This window comes from Tachypleus tridentatus, chromosome 12, assembly GCF_004210375.1.
Source record: "Tachypleus tridentatus isolate NWPU-2018 chromosome 12, ASM421037v1, whole genome shotgun sequence".
NCBI lineage: Eukaryota > Metazoa > Arthropoda > Merostomata > Xiphosura > Limulidae > Tachypleus > Tachypleus tridentatus.
Genome location: NC_134836.1, coordinates 26,698,701 through 26,719,099, shown reverse-complemented (window position 1 = coordinate 26,719,099; position 20,399 = coordinate 26,698,701). Strand labels below are relative to the sequence as shown.

The 20,399-nt window shown below is 33.6% G+C and overlaps 1 protein-coding gene across 1 annotated transcript in view; it reads left to right on the top strand.

The window, feature by feature from the left end:
- Positions 1-20,399, top strand: part of LOC143235599 (annexin-B12-like) — a 51,426-nt gene that overhangs the window by 18,176 nt on the left and 12,851 nt on the right. Inside the window, exons 4-7 of the mRNA XM_076473836.1 lie at positions 4,218-4,331; positions 6,684-6,739; positions 18,688-18,793; positions 19,585-19,618. Of these exons, the coding sequence (XP_076329951.1) occupies positions 4,218-4,331; positions 6,684-6,739; positions 18,688-18,793; positions 19,585-19,618 (310 nt within the window). The remainder of the gene's footprint in view (positions 1-4,217; positions 4,332-6,683; positions 6,740-18,687; positions 18,794-19,584; positions 19,619-20,399) is intronic.

Sequence of the window (20,399 nt, the reverse complement as noted above, 5' to 3'; positions counted from 1 at the left end):
GACAGTTTCAGACCAATACTGTCAAGTATTTCATCATCTCATGAAACAGCAAAGTTTATAACTCGAAAGTATTCTTTCGTGAGAGATAAAAACAAATATACAATCAAACATACTATAGAGTTTGTAGAGAAAATCAAAAACATAGAATTATAAAAGGAAGATCTACTTGTATCATTTGATGTAACATCATTATTTACTAAAACTCCGTTAAGAGGAATGATCAGATGTTTTGAAGATAAATTAATAGAAAAATAGAAGTACAGTAGTTGAAATTACGGAAATAGTGAAATTAATAAGAATATCTGCAGAAAATCAGTTTTCTAAATTAACCAATATTACTATAAACAACATGTATAGTTCATCTATGGGAATCTCCTTATTACCGTTGTTAGTGACCTTTATATTGATAGTTTAAAAATGAATATTTGAATAATGCTAAACTTAAACCAGAAGTTTATATAAGATATGTTGATGACACAGTCTTGTGTCGACATGGTAACAGTAAACTACAAGAATTTCCAAGTTATTTAAATAATAAAGAGCCATAAATTCAATTGACGTCTGAAATTGAAGAAAATCATATCAATATTTCAGACGTACTAGTTAGAAACGAAACAGAAGGTAACTTAGAAACACCAGTTTATAAAAAAACATTTGCTCTTGTTGTGCCGCCACACAAACATTTGCTCTTGTTGTGCCGCCACACAAACATTTGCTCTTGTTGTGCCGCCACACAAACATTTGCTCTTGTTGTGCTGCCACACAAATAATCATGTCATATAAAAACACAAAATCTCTGCATTTGACACATAATACATATGTTTATAGAGCTTTAAAAATATGTTCCAGACAGGAAGATTTAAGAAACGAATTGTTATTAATTAAGTATACAGCTTCTGAAAAAGAATTTGAACCACAGATAAAGACAAAACACTTACGAAATGTTACAAAGATACAAATACAGTTGAAAACGCCACACCAAGACCTATTTATGAAAAACAAAAACGAAATTGTAAGTTTACCTAACAAACTATTTAAAATGCACCAGAAATTTTATCCTATCTTCAAATCAGTGGACTCAGCAGATAGCCCGATGTGGATTTGCTATAAGAAAAAACACACAAACACACACTATCTTCAAACAATAAGATAAGAGACATGATAGGGTGTGTTTTTCTTATAGTAAAGCCATATCGGGCTATCTGCTGTGTTCACCGAGGGGAATCGAACTCCTCGACTTAGCGTTGTAAATCCGAAGACTTACCGCTATCCCAGCAGAAGACGACTTGATAAGGAATACTAAAGATAAAATAGAATTAATCATTAAAATAGGTATTTACAAAATGGAATGTGAATATGGGAGTATTTATATTGGACAAACTAAAATAAATTTAAATTACAGATTGTAAGAATGTAAAGGTTATACATATATAAGAAACATAAGATAGAAACTTCAGCTATAGCCGAATATGTAAAAACTAACCAACATACAATATTATCGGGAAAAAAATTTTAGCATTATAGCGTTAAATATTACAGAAACATTATAAATAATGAAATGCAAAAAAACGAAAGGAAATACTCAGTACAGATGAAAGACCAGCAAACCAATATGTTGATGTGTAGTGAAATCATGGAAATATAAAAATAACAGTAAAGCTCTGTGGCAAGAGGTAAAAGTATGAAATATGTCTCGTAAATAACTCCTGGTTCGGCATGGCTAGGTGGTTAAGGCGCTTGACTCGTAATCCGTTGGTCGCGGGTTCGAATCCCCGTCTCACCAGACACGCTCGCCTTTCAGCTTTGGGGACGTTATAATATGACAGTCAATCTCTTGGTAAAAAAGTAGCCCAAGAGTTGGCGGTGGATGGTGATGACTAGCTGCCTTCTCTTTAGTCTTACACTGCTAAATTAGGGACGGCTAGCGCAGATAGCCCTCATGTAGCTTTGTGCGAAGTTAAAATAAAGAAACTTTCAGTTCTCTTTCTCACACTAAATGGCACTGTAAAATTGAAGTTGTAAATTAATGTAGTAAAGTCGTTCACATTATTTAACTGTAGCAATAAGAGTAAAAATATGAATTTCTGGTTATCACTGCTCATACAGTGAATGAGTTGATATTTTATAAAGCGAAGATAACATTTTGTCACCAAACAAACATTTTATTGCTTTGCTAGCTCCTGAAACAGTGAAAGATTTGTTGTTTGATTCTGTACTGATACAAAAAAACGCAAAAAATCTAACTTATGGATTTCTTTTCCTAATGATGAAATATTTAATTCATCCTGTACTTGCGCGGTACATGAGATTTTATGTGCAAAGTAAAGTTGAATTTTATTGATCCTATATGATAATTTTACTTATGTTTCATTGGTTAACGAATTACTTACTAAAGCTTCATAATTTCTGGAACATTCTTCTTCTTTTATTTCCTGTCCGATTAACAGATTTTTAATTATTTTACTTGTTTGTTTTAGAGGAAAATTTTTATCTTTTCCAATTATGCGTTTTTTGAACTATATTGAAATTCGGGGCGCATGGTAAGCTGATGACATTTCATTATTGAAATATAGTAATTAGGGATTATTTATCTATAATATAGTTAATATGTATATAATCTGTACTTTGTTCCATCTTTCTGCGCGTGAGAATCACATAAACGATGATGTTTCGACTGACCCATAATCAAACGAGCTTTAAAGCAGTTCTATCTCAATTTAGCAATTAATGGTTTACTAATCAAATAAGTATGATATTGTATATATATGCAAATGTTGCATAACGAGAGCATTTATGTGCCGTTTTTCATCGTATTTATGCGCGTTATAAAATAGATGACGCAAACGTGTAGTGAACGCAGATGGCCGAAGGTTTCCAGCGTTCAGTTGGTCACAAATTGTACACCTGTAAAAATATTTGTGAAGTTGAAAATTCACCTATAGAAGGTCAAGTTGATAAATATTAAGAAAACATGTTTAAGATTATAAAATTCCATTCAAGAGTTGATAAATAAGTGTATTTGCTATAATATTTTTTATTTTTTGAATCATTTGTTACTTGGCCTGTATATTTTGGTTTGTTTTGAATTTCGCGCAAAGCTACTCCAGGGCTATCTGCGCTAGCTGTCCCTAATTTAGTAGTGTCAGACTAGAGAGAAGGCAGTTTGTCATCACCGCTTACCGCCAACTCTTGTGCTACTTTTTCCAATATAATAACGCCCTGGCTGAAAGGACGAGCATGTTTGGTGTGAAGGGGATTCGTACTCGCGACCCTCAGATTACGAGTCGAGTGCCTTAACCACCTGGTTATGCAGGACCTGGCCTGTATATATGAAGTACAATAATAAGGCCTAATGAAATAGAAGTACAATTCTGTAGTTGAAAAACACCCTTAGTAACAGCTCTGCGTGATATATATATATAAACATATGCCACCAGACACTAGTTACAAGTTACGAAGTTTCACTGAAACAAATTTTAGAACTATATTCTGTAATTTAACAGGTTTTTGTTGACCAATTCAATCAAAAATTTGATAAAACCAAACAAATAATCATGTGTATCTTAAGACTAACATGTCAAACAAAATTAGGGTTTACCACTTCCTGTCTGTAAATATTATATTTTTATCAGTCTTTACCGGTCTTCTCTTCTGTCTGTAAATATGAAATTTTTATAAGCATTCTCTCGTTTTCGCTCCTGTCTGTAAATAATATATTTTATCCCAATTCCCCAATTTTCTCTCTGTAAATCCTGGAGTTTATCTGCCTTCACTTTTATCATTTTTGTCTCTAACTATACTCCATCAGTCTCTACCTATTCTCGTCTCCAGCATTTCTCTGAAAAACTATATCTTATCATCTTGCTTTCCTGACGTTTTTCATCTGTAAACGACTACATATTGGACACTTCCAATATATCTCCTTATTATAAAAATGCATATATTGTTTTTCTGTTTATTTTCATAAAAACGCAGTAGATTTTTTCTCGTCTAGAGACTGGTATTAAATATTTACTTATAATAAAATATAATATTTCAATATCAATGAGAAAATAGTTCTTTGAGTTCACTTCCTTGTTTTTAACAACCATAAATAACAGGATCTTTAATTACAAGTAAAATGATCCGTTTTCTAAAACTTCCATAAATTTCTCACAATCTTCACGTTTACTTTATCAAAACTCATTAAGTGTTTCGTTGTCATCATTACTTTCAAGTCACTGACTGAAGATCTCAAGATGGAACTTGGCGGCCATTTTGAAGACGTTTCTTTGTCACTATTACAACCACTTCCGGAGTTTCTCGCAGACTGCTTGTACCTCGCCGGGAAGGTAATAACCTCCACTCTCTATGTAAAGTAATAGCTTTATTGTGTGTACATAATCCATAACATATTAATAAAAGAAAAAAATAATTTCAGAATGATCTTCTCGTCCTCTTCTCTTCTCCACGATTTTCAGCACAGTTCAAAATAAATGATAAATTTTAGAACATTTTAAAAGAAATAAAGCAATCTTTGCACACATTCAACTGTATTAACATATATAACTGCTCATATAGTTTTTCTAAAACTTCAAGAATAACATAAATATATATATGTATATATAAAGATATATATAACTCGTTCAAAAAGTATTAAAGGAGTATTTAACACAACATCTAAAGGAAATAGAATATTTTTTCAGATTTGTCAATGAATTTTACCCATCAGTAAAAAAGGGTTGCAGTGGGTAACATAGTAAAAAAGAAAAAGGTTGCTATGGGTTAAAGAGGAAGACGAAAATTGCTGTTATCTTTGTGGTCTTTTATGTGTTCTGTATTTGTTAAATACTATGTTGTAGACACTGGTAGATAACTTCACTCTAGGATTTCAGAATACCTGCTTATCTTTTGCAGACATTTTCGCAGTATATAGATTCATGACTACGATATTCTTCAGAATTATATAGTTTCGGTAGAGAACTTTTCATATTGGCTCTTGCTTTAGTTACTATAAAAGCATCAGTTCTTTGGCTTATCTAAGGTATTTTGATCACTTTTCTTGTTATCTTTGTTTTTGTCCATTTTCATGAGTGTCACTAATTAGGTTTCGCAGATACTCACTATTTGTTATGAAGCATTCTTTGATGTATATATTTTTGTTTTCCACATTTTATTGGTGCATAGTCTCACTGATGTTATTATGCAACATTTTAGTCTCAAATCTCTAGTACAGTAGGATGACATAACAGTTGATAATACATTACTGTCAGTGTTAAGTTCACTATAAAAAACAGCTAAAAGATAATCAAAATTCTGTAAGGTAATAGACATGACAAGGCAAACCACTGTTATAAAATAATCTCAATAAATCTCTTATTTCGTTGATATACAAATATGTAATACATGATATACAAATAATGTGATTCGAAATAAGTTACTGGACATTATTGATGTCATTCTATACAAAACAGTCTCACAAAAGCTTGTGTGGGTTGTCACTTTCAAGCATATCCTGCAATTTGTAATGAACCAAGATAGGCTTCTAGAAAGGCATCTGGATGTTTTATTATTATGAAGACCTATAGTACAGATGAGAACCAACTAATCAAAGTAGGCCATTGTGACTAAGCTTAACTATTTCAAGTTCAATTGTTTGGATAATGGACAAGACAGACCGTTTTCTACAACACAAGAATGAGTCTGCTCTCTGGTGATTATAAGTTACCACAATTACAGAGTACGTGTTCTGAGACAGAACCAGAAGTAAGTAGTCACTATAAAGACGGTAAGTTTGATTCAAATATTTGCACATCACTACCAAAGAGCTGCCCCTAATTTGAATTAACAGAATAGAGAAAGATAGCTAGTCAACAGCACTCATCGCCAACTCTGAGGCTACTGTAATCAAACAGTGAGATTTTACCGTTAGTCATAGAGCATGTGCATGGTCCAAAGTGTGGACTATGTTTTAGCGGCATTCACTGTCTAGCACGCTAATCATTAGGTCAGATCTAGACACAGGAGATTACAAAGAAACAGACTTTATAAGGCCGTCCCATGTCGACTGCACAATGATGTGCACTGTTCTCATAGTAAGGTCCTAAACTGAGAATCAAGTCTGTCCCTTATTTCATAGAAGAATGTGACACATCTGGTACTATTGGACGTATCACCTTCTCAGTCCTGCAGAAGGATTTCATTAACAAATTATAGAGATCACATCCCTTGATCTTCTGTTATTCTACATGCTAAGGTGGTCGAGACATTCTTTGGAGAAGACAAAACTGACCAAAATAGAATGGCTTGCAAACCCACTGAATTTCAGGGTTATCAAGGACATATGAGAGTCTATTGAGAGAGGTGTTATATTCCGTGAAGTAATTCTAAACACTAAAAAATCACCTGAACTCACTTGGAAGATGTTTCGTATCCCATGAAGTGATCCAGGATACTGAAGATGACTTAGAAACAGCTCTTTTAGAGAAATGATCAAGAACATTTGAGTACTTTATAAAATTTCTAATTTTAAGAATGAAATATTAATTCCATGTTGCTCTTGGGACTAGATTTACCAAAGTAAAGTGAAATGTTATGAACTATAGTGATATAAAGTTACCTTTTAACAATCATGTTGCGCAATGAAAAAATTATATCAACAATATTTATTTAGGTTGCATTTTATGTCATTTCTTTCAATTTAGGGTCCAAAGACAGACGAGAAATGCCTTATTCAGATTCTCTGTTCCACCAGTAAAACGTAAGTTTTCAACTTCAATGAAATGGCAGGCTTCCAATTATTCCTCTAATAAAATGCTAAATTTATAATTATTCTTTTAGTTTCTAATCACTTCCTCGTGAAATGGTAAGTTTCTAATTGTTCCTTCAGTAAAATGGCAAATTTCTGTTGTTCCTCCCGTAAAATGGTAAGTAACTAATTCTTACTTTTGTAAAATATCAAGTTTCCAATTGTTCCTCTTGTGAAAATATAAGTTTCCGACTGTCTGCACAATGAAATGGTAAGTTTCTAATTGTTTCTCTGGCTAAATTATAAAGTTCCAGTTGTTGTTCTAGTGAGATTATACGTTTCTAATTGATCTTCCAGTAAAATTGTACGTTTCTAATTGATCTTCCAGTAAAATTGTACGTTTCTAAGCTTCATGTAAACAACTACTTTTCCTATCATCTTGTGGTGCAAGTCAAGAATGATTAACTTCGCTTAAATGTTGCATAGCTGTTTATTTGTTTCACATGTTCGAGCAACGCTACACAAGTGTTAACTGATAGACTACAGAGGGCAGCTATTTAACTCAGTTCATCATTAACTCTCCTGTGGAGCGCGTTTTTACTGCAAGAGTGCATGAGCTGTGAATTATTTGATTCATAGTACAACGTTAGAAGGAAATCGTCTTAGGTATTTCAACTATATTTATAAGTTTCTACAATTTTCTACTCCAGAGAAAGTTACTTTATGAACAAACTGTTCTTACTTCAGTATACCAATTTAGAGCAGTTGGATCCAATTATTCACTATATGAGCAAAAGGCTGTTTCAGATGATAGCCGTAAACCCAAGAGCTTGGCCTGATACTTCATCTTTCAAAAAACAGTTTTGGTTACTTTTTTAAAATCTGTCAACTAATTAGGCTTTTTATAAAACTAAAAATCCCTTTCACTCCATGAGGCTTGGCATGGCCAAGCGCGTTAAGGCGTGCGACTTGTAATCTGAGGGACGGCTAGCACAGATAGCCCTCGAGTAGCTTTGTGCGAAATTCAAAAACAAACAAACAAACAAATCACTCCATGAACCGGCTAAACCTTTGTAAAAAAAGATGACGTATAGTTAGGAGTATATAAACCAATAGTGTTGTTTTCTTCTCAGTTCATAACAAAGAAATAATCCTAACTTGAGAAGCAATACTTTCCATCAATTCCTAACACATGTAGAAGGAAATAAAACTTTCCATCCATTCTAAATACACGTAGAAAAAATCGACACTTTATAGCCATAATCAGCAAATATATAAAAGAGTAGTTTTCTGACACTGGGAGTGAGGGGGCTAGGTTTTGTTTGTTGTTGTCAACACAATGGGGAACCTATGCTGTACCTATCATGATTAAAGGAAACAGCCTGTAGAGATACTGTGAGGAGGTGGTGATTTAAATTAACATTATATCAGAGTTGAAAAACGTTGACAATAGAACATTTACTGGTAAACGTTGCATACATAAATATTAATTAGGTGTTTTTATTTAATAGACGTGCTTATAGACATTATATCACAACGTGTTTGCCTTTTGATGAGCTATAACAGGAATATAATATATTTGTGATTGTTTAAGTATTTTTCGAGAAACTTGCAATTACTTGTGTTATAACTTGCACACATTATTGTCCCAACGATGGCAAGGAGGTCAGTCGGCTCGGTAGTAAAACATCTAAAAAACAGTTTAAGAAAGCACTAAGGACGATTTCAAATTTATATACAAGTTGTTATAATGGTTAATAATCCCTATGAAAACCAGTATCGTTGTCTGTGATAAAATATATTTCTTCCTTTTATACACGTGAATTATTTGAATTGTTTAGTGGAAAAGATAAATGAGGAAACTCTCTTTTGATTTTCTACATGCTAGATGCTTGAAGCACTCAAGTCGTAACTTGAGGGTCGCGGGTTCGAATCATTATTCCACCAAACATGCCCGCCCTTTCAGCCGTGGTGGCGTTATAATGTGACAGTTAATCCCATTATTCGTTGGTAAAAGAGTACCCCAAAAGTTGGCGGTGGGTGGTGATGACCAGCTGCCTTCTCTCTAGTCTTACATTGCTAAATTAGGGACGGCCAGCGCAGATAGCCCTCGTGTAGCTTTGCGCAAAATTCAAACCAAACTCTTACAATATTTTTTACGTAATTAGTAATTTATATAAAACACTTTCTACAATTGATCGACTACAGTTAAAAATGTAGTTATCAACTGAGGATAGTTTCTTACACTACATATCCAAATAATTAGTATCGTTATCTAGTACACTCTTAACAACAAATAGAAGACACACATTTAGTGATAAACTGAGGATATCAGTAAATTGTATGCAAAATGAATAGGCCCGGCATGGCCAAGCGTGTTAAGGCGTGCGACTCGTAATCTGAAAGTCGCGGGTTCGCATCCCCGTCGCGCCAAACATGCTCGCCCTTTCAGCCATGGGGTGTTATAATGTGACGGTCAATCCCACTATTCGTTGGTAAAAGAGTAGCCAAAAGTTGGCGGTGGATAGTGATGACTAGCTGCCTTCCTTCTAGTCTTACACTGCTAAATTATGGACGGCTAGCACAGATAGCCCTCGAGTAGCTTTGTGCGAAATTCAAAACAAACAAGCAAAATGAATTGGTTGGATAACAGTGAACTGTTTTTCTACATGCTAGATGCTTAAAGCACTCAAGTCGTAACTTGAGGGTCGCGGGTTCGATTGCGCCAGGCACATATAGATTGGCATTACTTATATAACAGGGACTTGATTGGTTAACAGTAAACTGTAAATTTTATAGAGATTTGGTTATTTCAGTAACAAGGAAGTGCATATAGAATGGGTTGAATAACAGTGAATTGTATGTATAGTGAAATTAGTTGAAAAACAGTAACTCTGATATCGAATAGTATTGATTGGATAAAAATAACTTATATAAAGAATGTTAGTTTAAAAAGAAGGACTTTTTTAAATAATTTGTTAAATATGGGATTTTTATACAAAATAGAATTAGTTGTATAACAGTGACTTATATGCTTAAGAGCATTAGTTGGTGGGAAGACATAGGAACGTATATAAAATAAAAGTATTTGGATAAAATGGAATGATACACGGAATAGAAAGCTGGAAAACAGATGTTTCATACAGAATGGAAATAACAGGATTCTTTTCTTTTCAAACAACGTTGTTAACAGAGCCCTTGTTTCAATTCTGACAATTATTTTAATATTGTAGTTAACATTATTGTTGTCTTAAATCTGATTTATTTTCTAACACCGTAGTTTAAAAGGCCTTTTTTAAACTGCGGTATCTATTTAAATATTTGAACCCTTCTTTCAAATGTGTTTTTCTTTTCTACACACATTTTAGTTTATATAATATATTGAATTTATTTCTCAGCTGTTAATATATATAAACATTTAGTAAAATGATCTTTACATAAAATGACCACAAAAGTAAAACTAACCAATTCCAGAGATGCCAACCATTACGATTTTGATGTATACATTACGATTATACGCTGTTACAACTCCCAAATTATTATATATTATATAGGCCTCTATAATAAAGTGATAAATTGTTCCCCCAGGGCTTGAAAGGGGTGAAAAGAAAATTTCTAGTGAGATACAAATAAATTTTGATAATAAATAAAAGACATAGTCCAAATGGCTACTTGTGATAATCATGTTTGTGCTTGAAATAATAAAAAAAATATTTGTATTTCCGACGTCTACCAATAGTTTGAGTGCGGTGCTTCTCCATACTGGGTACGTGGGGAATCATAGTTACGTCATCAGTGCTTGTTAGCCAATCAGCGCTTGCGTAGATGGGTATTTCTTATTTTCTAAGCGGCATAGAAACACCAATGCGATCGTTCACAAGTTGGGAAAAAAAGAGGTCTCGTTTACCAGATTGTCTTGTTTCTGGCAAATCTAAAAGGACTAAAACTGTGAATAAAACAACTTAGGAAGGAGTATAGTGCAAAATATCTGGTCAGTGACAGTCATGCGTTTTGTACAGTTTGTCACATCGATTTTTCTGTTGCGCATGGCGGAATAAACGATTGTTCCAGACATACAAAATCGGCATCTCACCAACAAAAGGCTGAGGCGAAGACAAAAACGATGCAGATAACGACATTTATGAGTAAGAATTCAGAATATGAAACCAAAATGCAGAGTGATGTTCACGCAATTCGTCATTACTCATAATTTACCCCTAGCTGTAGCCGATAATGCAGGACATCTATTCAGAAAAATGTTTCCAGACTCTGATATAGCGAAAAAATATGGCTGTGCTAAAACCAAAACTACATCCATTGTACAAATGTTGGGTTGTAAAGATGACAAAATGATTTCAAGCATACTTACTAACAGTGTTTACAGTTTAGCCCCAGATGGATCCACAGACATGGATGATTCATGTATCCAGTGGTTGTACGATATCTTGACCCTTTGCTTGGAAAAATTGTTTGTTTTCATTTTGACAATGGTGGAATCGAAATAAGTTTCAACAGAAGAGAATATTTTCAAGCTTTTGGACCACGAACTGACAAAGAGGAAAATTCCATGGGAAAACTGTCTTAGTTTTTCTTCAGGCAATGCCTCAGTTATGTCTGGTATAGGTAAAGGTGTGATGGGACACATCTCAAGACGACAGCCTAGCATTTACATCATGGGCTGTGCCTGTCACCTCATGAATATTGCTGCCCAGAAAGCTTCCAGAGAACTGCCCTGCCCAGTTTCTGATATACTGATAGATATCTACTATTTTCTGGACAAAATTGCTGACAGAAAACAACATTTCAAAGAGTTTCAAGAATTGTATGACAAAGAAACAAGAAAAATTCTACAACTTTTAACACAAGATGGCTATCACTTGGGATGTGCCTCAACAGAATATTGGACATGTGGAAGCCATTGAAGAAGTATTTTCACTGTGAAAAGGAAAAACTAGATTCAAAAGGATCTAAACGTGCAGCTCAGTCAGGCAGCAAGACTTTAACAGTCAGGATATCCTCTCAGCCACACAGGGACACAGTCAAGACACCCTCTCAGCCACACAGGGACACAGTCAAGACATCCTCTCAGCCACACAAGGACACAAGACAACAGTTTCCAAAAGCAGACAAAGAAACATTTGATATAACTCAATATATGTTTAGGCAGTCTGATCTTGAACTAAAGAAGAGACAATCAGTGGAAAAAGAGAAGAAAACGAAAGCTAGCAAGGAAGTAACCAAGAAACGTTATGAGCAGAGTAAGTTAGATAAGTTAACAGTTTTCTTGGACAACAAAATGAACTTGTTATTTTGTCTTTTTCTTCAGTCTGCAGTTTCTCTATTTGAGCAAGCCAATTTGATATTGCAAAGAGAAGAACCTTGCATACACATTATGCATAGAACTCTGATTCACAAGTTAAAAATATACTTGTCAGATACATCAAGCCAGAATATCTTGAAGGCAACATCACTGAACTTGACTACAACAATGAATCCTTACACAAATCTTATGAGGCAGTTTCTATTGGAAATGCTGCTAAGCAATACATTGTTAAATATGAAAAGGACCCGGACCAGATCAGCTTCTACCCCAGTGTCAAGAAATACTATATTGTAGCTACAAATTACATGATGAAACATTTCCCTCTAAATGATGAACTTCTGATTCACGCAGAGGTTGCTGATCCAAAACTGAAAGTCAGCAAAGATTTCTCTTCTCTACGCTTTTTCACAGACAGGTATCCTGTCCTTGTCAATACACATGAGCACCACACTATTGACAAGTAGGAAGGGCAATATTTGAACTATCAAATTGATACTTTCTCAGAAACTGTCCTTCAGTTGAATGCTGACAAGTTTTGGGTTCAGCTGTCTACAGTTAAGGATGGAAATGGCAACCAGAAGTATGACATTCTGTGTGAGGTTATGCTTGAAATTCTTACAATCTTCCATTCTAATGCTGACAGTGAAAAGATATTTAGTTTAGTGACTAAAAACAAAAGCAAGTTCAGACCAAACTTGAGCACCTCCGTTTTGAGCAGTATTATAACACACAAGATGTGTATGCAGTCAAATGGACAATGTTGTTATAACTCCCAACCATCCAGAGACATTCTCATGAAAGCAAAGGCTGCAACAGTTTCAAAACTATTACAATAAGTGTCATAAACATGATATAAACTAGTCCTTACACAAAGACTTTATCTGCTCACTGTTTGTGCATGTTCAATGTTGTTTTACCAGTATGTTTGTTATTCTGAACTAAATAAAAGACATAATTTCAAAAGAATTTTTTAAATTTATTTATTAAATACACAAAATACAGTTATAAATGAGCAATCTATAGCAGTAATAACTAATAATAGTTATAATAATAAACAACTTAGAGACATTGGTCAGGCCTAATAGCCGCAAATGATAAAGGGCTCTGTCTACAATCATTACGCTAAGTCATTTGAAATAGTTGGCATCTCTGCAATTCCTTTTAAACATCGATGTAACTTGGTTGCCGCTTTCTCGGCGTTGAAATTGGATTGAAAAATAATAGTCGGCTGTGAAACAAATAAAATAAAAACAATATTTCTAAAACTCGCGCAATCTATATAAGAGCTATAGAATGTTTTATAATCAATACATAGTCTATTAGTTCCACATTTCGTTATACAGCATTGGAATCTTTACTATCTTGATAAAACTTATTTTAGCCGCTTTCAATGCATAACATCAGTATACCAAACTACTATTACATTTAATCTATATCTCTCAGGAATTTCCCCAGAAATATAAACAGTGTAAAACTAGACCAAAGAAACATCTGTAATATTAAAATAATTCTTGACGTATCCTAATAAAACATAGTAACCTGACGTTGACTAGATAAACTAGTGGCATGGAGCATAGAATAAACTTAAAACAACCTGCAAAACAATTGCAACACACAGATTAGAAGACAACTACTATTCACTTTACATTTTATTTTAATTTGTTTGTAAAATTAGAGGAACATTCAGACATACTTTCGTGTTTTTTCTCGGTGATTCAGTCGGCTTGAGGACTTATAATTCTATATTTCGCGGCTCGAACCTCGTAATGGACATAGCATAAATACTCTATGTGCAGCTATGCTCTTAACAAATCCCACATCTTTATCACACAACTAATTTTTTAACTGTTTGTTAATTTCTTTGTTTTTGAAATGCATGTTTTACGTTGTCGCGGTGAACTGGTAAACTAGTAGATCTGTATTCTATTATGCTACACTCTTTACTGGGTTTACAGGTATGTTCATAGTATAACACTTACGTTACACTTCACATGTTTTCATTTAATCATATCCTATTCATGTTTCGTTATTTCTCTTTCGTTGTTGGGAAATTAAAACTGCATAGCTAACAATAAATGTTTATTACGTTGCTATAGTAACGTGAAATTATAACACATTTCGAGCACATGAAATGAGGCCATAAGTCATCGCGTGAAATTTAAACCAACACTAACCACCAAAATGTTTTATGTCAGTAATTATGCATGAGAAAAAAAAAACCGTGATAATTTACAATTGTATACCTCAGAAACTTCAATTTCATTCTGTTTTATCTGTGAAAAAACTCCCATTACGGTTAGTATAGGCTTTTTCTGGTCATAATTAATTTTACATAAAATATACACTGTTGTTATTTCTAACTGATCAACAATGATCGTAAATAATGTTTTAAAAACTCCATGTGAGAGTTTTGTATGATGTGACAAAAGTATTTGATAAGACCTCGATAATCTTAGAAATACAACCTAAAACCTTGTTGTCTTATTACTAGTAACATTAGTTTTAGTTATGATTTTCAAACTTGTACTTATGTCCCTTTTTATATGAGTTTTGTGGTTAAGAATGGTAATTAATTTCATCATTGTATGATGTCACGTGAGGCCCTAACTACATATACTTGTACGTAGATGTACAGAGAAAAATGGGATATTATTTCCTTCATATCAACCTTATCATATTGTACCTACCAAATACATATCACGAATGACAGCGAGCATGTATGGAACCGGACATTACTTCACAGCATAGAGCGGTACACACCTTCACTGCTCCGTAAAATGCTGTTGTTGTGTCACGAGTTCAGTTGCATACGGTTGATTTAAGAACGTGAAATGACCGTAATGATTGAAGTGTATGAGTCATTTAACTTAGTTAAGAACCTGATTAATGTACGTTGTTCCAAATCAGTGTCACTCACATTTACCTTTTTAACATATCACTTATCGAGGAAAACATAACAGAGGATTATTCGTTAGTAGTAAACACATCCGTTTGAACACCTTTACACGTAATAACATCTATTAAGTTTTGAATCTTCGTTAATAAATGTGTGAAATAAATAAATATATATTTTTGGGCTGTAAATGACAAAACACCATGTTTAAAAATCAGCGTTTATTTATATTTGTAGTTCAGTCTTAGGCGAGGCAACTACAGTGGGTTTGTTGGCCCTAAACCTGAAACATTTTTTAACAAAACTCCACGTGCCATAAATATGCTAATTAACATTTTTATATTACTGTGAATAGAATTTCAGTAGAAAACTGAACAAGCGAACCTCGAATGTATCAGGCTGCGCATGATTTGATTTTGAGGGTTAAAATACATCACAAACCGCATATAGCAAATTGCTTTTTATATGTAGAGTAACAATACGCCTTGATTGATCTTTATAGAACAGATAAGTGTCCCGTTTAAATTTGTTGTTAGTAATCTACATATTTTTCATTTTTATGAGATTAGCTAGCCATTCTCCTTTTAATACTGTTTAAACAATTATTTCACATTTTTTAAAACAATATAAAAAGGGGGAAGCTACATACCCTCCCTAAATCAGTCATTTGAACATTACTGTACGCTCGTCAAAACGAAGAGAGACAAGTAAGTTCAAACGGAAGATGCTGTTCAAATACGATGTTTGATCTTCAAGTCATGAAAGATTTCTTTAAAATAAACATGAATTATGGTTATTCAGGATTTCACGACAAACAATTGACCAACAGAAAGTCGCTCAACAAAATATACATTAATCCAAGAGATAGACGCCTGTAGCAACGGTCCCGGCATGGCCAAGCGTGTGAAGGCGTTTGACTCGTAATCCGAGGGTCGCGGGTTCGAATTCCGGTCGCACCAACATGATCGCCCTTTCAGCCGTGGGGGCGTTATAATGTGACGCTTAATTCCACTGTTTATTAGTAAAAGAGTAGCCCAAGTGTTGGCGGTGGGTGGTGATGACTAGCTGCCTTCCCTCTAATCTTACACTGCTAAATTAGGGACGGCTATCGCAGATAGCCCTCGTGTAGCTTTGCGCGAAATTCAAAACAAACCAAACCCTAACTACCTCTCCGTAATCCTTAATTTCTATTATTTATATAATAAACAGGTTCTTAGTGTTTTTGAATAATAAAACATATATATATATAAGTATGAATTTATACTTATAGCTTTGTGCGAAATTCAAAAACAAGACAAAAACAAACCTGTAGCAACAGTAATGTGAGTAAAAATATCATTTTCATTTAATGCTCTTTACTACTTACATACCTCATTGTTTTTAGTCTTCTATAAGAAAAGGGAAGGTTCCAGTTTTATTATCAAAAAAGCAGAGTATAACACGATACATTCTACTTTAGCTAATATTTGTATCACTAAACATCAGTTATCTTTACCAAAACTACTCTGTCAATAAAATAAAGGTGCCACCAATAAATGTGCGCTGTCATTAAAGTAGAGGTAACATCAGCGAATATAAGTTATGACTTAAATAAAGGCTTAAACAATAAATCCACACTGTGAATAAACCACATCCATCATCAACACGTCTAACTTGTAAATAATATAAATAAATCATCAACACTTTTAGTCTGTCAATAAAGTAACGATGTCATAACCAAATCAATCTTTTTAATAAAGTACAGGTACCATCAATAAATTTATCTACTGAATAAGGTATAGGTACCATCAATAAATTTATCTACTGAATAAGGTATAGGTACCATCAATAAATTTATCTACTGAATAAGGTATAAGTATCATCAACAAATTTTCCTTATCACTAAAGTTAAGATATGATCAACAAATCTACTCTATCAATAAAACAAAGACGCTATCAACAAATTTACCTTCTTAGTAAAGTACAGATACCTTCAATAATTCTACCCAATAAATAAAATAGATATATAACATCAACGTATTTACTTTGTTGACGAGATGCATTTGTTGCTGGAGCCTTTACTTTGCGTTGTGACTTTTGTTAAGTACCAAATATTTACTCTGCTTTTTATAAGACATTATAATTTGGTCTGTTATGTTTCAGTACAGTCTTTACACAGTTATATACCTACTCTATCAATAAAATGGAGGTATCTTCAACAAATTTATCTTGTGAAAAAGGTACATGGCTAAACGTGTTAAGGCGTTCGACTCGTAATCCGAGGGTCGGGGGGTTCGAATCCCGGTCGCACCAAACATCCTCGCCCTTTCAGCCGTGGATGCATTATAATGTGACGGTCAATCCTAATATTCGTTGGTAAAAGAGTAGCCCAAGAGTTGGCAGGGACGGCTAGCGCAGATAGCCCTCGAGTAGCTTTGTGCGAAATTCAAAACAAACAAACAATGAAAAAGTTACAATTACCATTAACAAACCTATTCTGTCAATAAAGTACCAGCACTATGAACTGTATATCCCCTCATTAAAGTACAGGTCTCTCAGGAGAAAGGAAAACTAAAACCTGATGCCGTGAACTGATATATTATTATTATTTGCTGGAATTTACAACAGTTTCTTATTACTAAATATTTTATGCGAAAATATTCATGTTATATAGACTTTGTTTTGTGTTCTAAGTTTTCTTTGTGTTGAAATATAGGAACCAGGGCAAATTCTTTGTGACCCACAACCACACGTGTATATTTACTCATTTTATTTCAATACTCTTCACTCCTTCATTTATCATCCTACATCAAGCAGAATTTTTAATCAATAAATGATATTAAAGTGAAAAGGACCACAATCCAATAACAGATATAATTATCAAGACTTTGAACTACTCTTGCCTGGTTTCTGCTAAGCACAGACAGTGGTTTCTTTGTGATTGATTTTTCTAATTCGTTTGTACTCGGAGTATGGATTTTCCATTTACTTCAATCTCTCTCTTGCCACATCAACTTTATCTTTTTCAATTTTGTGCTTCGCATAGGAGCTGAGATATTTAAAAGTTAAATTAAAAACTGTAACCAGTGATAACAAGTGATACTCTTTGATTGTATTAACTCTTATTTTAGTCTCTTTGAGACACTTTTTCTCCAGTTGATGTCTTTTTTTTTTTTAACCAAAAACTTCCTCATACCTATCTGGTAAGTATGAGTTAATAAAAATGTTTTGAGAGCAAACAATAAGTGAGTCAAGTTTTTATGGTGCATATTTGGACAGAAAAAGAACTTGGAGAGATCGATGCCCATTCAGAGTCTTGCCAAACATTTTACTTTAAATTTGTTGAGTGAGCCAATTAATGATGAAAACCAATGCCTCTAGTAAGTATTATGTATTTATCTTTATATCCAATGTTTTCGAGTAAATCTTCAACTGCTCTCTTGAAATACGATTTATCTCTTTAGCATAAAAAATTGTTAGTTTGTGAGTTGTAATTGTGTAAACTGCAGTGTACCTCATTATTGTTGCAAAGGCAAGTGTTGTACTGTTATTTCTACAAGCATTTGTACACTTTCATCCACAACAATATTTATTAAAACTGATATAATAATCGTAATGAATAAATAGTGAAAATAAAAAAAATATTGCGTTGTGACTTTTTGTAAGTACCAAATATTTACTCTGCTTTTTATAAGACATTATAATTAGGTCTGTTATGTTTCAGTACAGTCTTTACACAGTTATATAGTAATTCTCAAAATTTAGAAGAGTATATGATAATAACAGTTTAGCCACACTATATTTGCCATATCCATTGCCGACGACGCATTTTACTGACCAGAAATACAGTAGTGGTCGAAGCACCATTTATGTAAGCCATTTATTAGTAAAAGATGTAAAATGTAGTTTTAAAAAAATGTAACTCACCTAACAGTGATATCTTATAATGAGTATGATAATTATAATCATGCTTTACCAGTTTGAAAACTGCATTCACATCACAACAATTATTGTAGTATCAAATAGTTTTAATTTTGTTTGTTTAGTTTATTCCTTTTTATATAAAAAACAAGAACTTTGATCTGTTGTTGTTTGTTATTTAACACAAAGCCACACAGCGGGAAATCTTTGCTCTGCCCACCACGGATATCGAAACCCGGTTTTTAACAGAATAAGTTCACAGACATACTGCTGTGCACTGGAGGCGCTTTGATCTGTCAGAGCTTGATGTTAGTACGCTGTAACGGCGTTCTTCGGGTCACAAGCTACCAAACATGCTCGCCCTTTCAGCTGTGGGGGAATTAAATATTTGTCAGTCCAATTATTTGATTGGAGTAACCCAATACTTAGTGATGGATATTGACCAACTACTTTCCCTCTAGTTTGTCACTTCTAAGTTAGCGATGTCTAGCGCAGATATCTCTCGGTGCGTAAAATTCAACAAACTAACTGATCTAAGATTTGCTGAGCCCTTCGAGTTCTTGTGTGTTTGGTCTCTATAACAGTTTCCCCGCCTGTGACATCTACTTCTACGACACTGGTAATAAGATGTTAGAGTTTACAAATATTGTAAACATGCATATGTTAAAATGTTGTAATAGAGAGAAAACAAAGTTTGCTCTGCAACAGCAAATATAATACACACCATTATTATTTCTACAGGAAAACAAAGATATCCAGTTTTTCTTCAAGGAAAGTAAGTATCATCTTCAGGCTGTACTAAATGTGTAGTTAACATAACTAGTGTTTCAGCTAAACTTTTGGATTTTATCTTTCACTGTCCATCTCAAACAGCGAATTGTGGTATTATCGAAAGGTCTTCTCAGCAGTAGCATCTTGTAAAAGAAACAAATAATAGATCTGTAGAAACGTTTTTACATACATATGCATATATATGATTCAAAATCTGTAATGGAAAAGTGAGAAAGATTGGAAAATTCGACAATTTATATTATTTTTGCCACAAATGATTGGTCTTCTCCTTTCCAAAGCACCGCCAGTTTTGTACGTAATTTTAAAGAAATAATTTTTTAGATAGAGGGTATTTTTGTCCCTTAAAGTTACAATATACAATGATTGATTGATTTCCTTTGTTTATGCAGCACAAAGCTACACAATTGGCTAACTACCTTGTGCCTACAAAGGGTATCGAAAAACCGGTTTTTAGCGTCATAAACCTTCAGACTTTCCGCTGAGCCACTGGATGGTGGATTGAACTACTTAAGTTTCAGAACATTAGAACAACAACAACAAAAAACACGTTTTACTCTGTTAAGAACTCATTACCTTAATATGTTTCGCACTTCCTTAGACATTTATCACTAATCCGTGTAAAGTGGTTTATTTGTTTTTGTTGAAACTGTCACCTTTTGCCCAAAAAAATAAAATGTTGAGGCTCGTGACAGTAAAGCATGGGATAAAAAAATTGGTAAATCACATTTAAGAGTATATGATATTTCATTACACTCCATATCTAA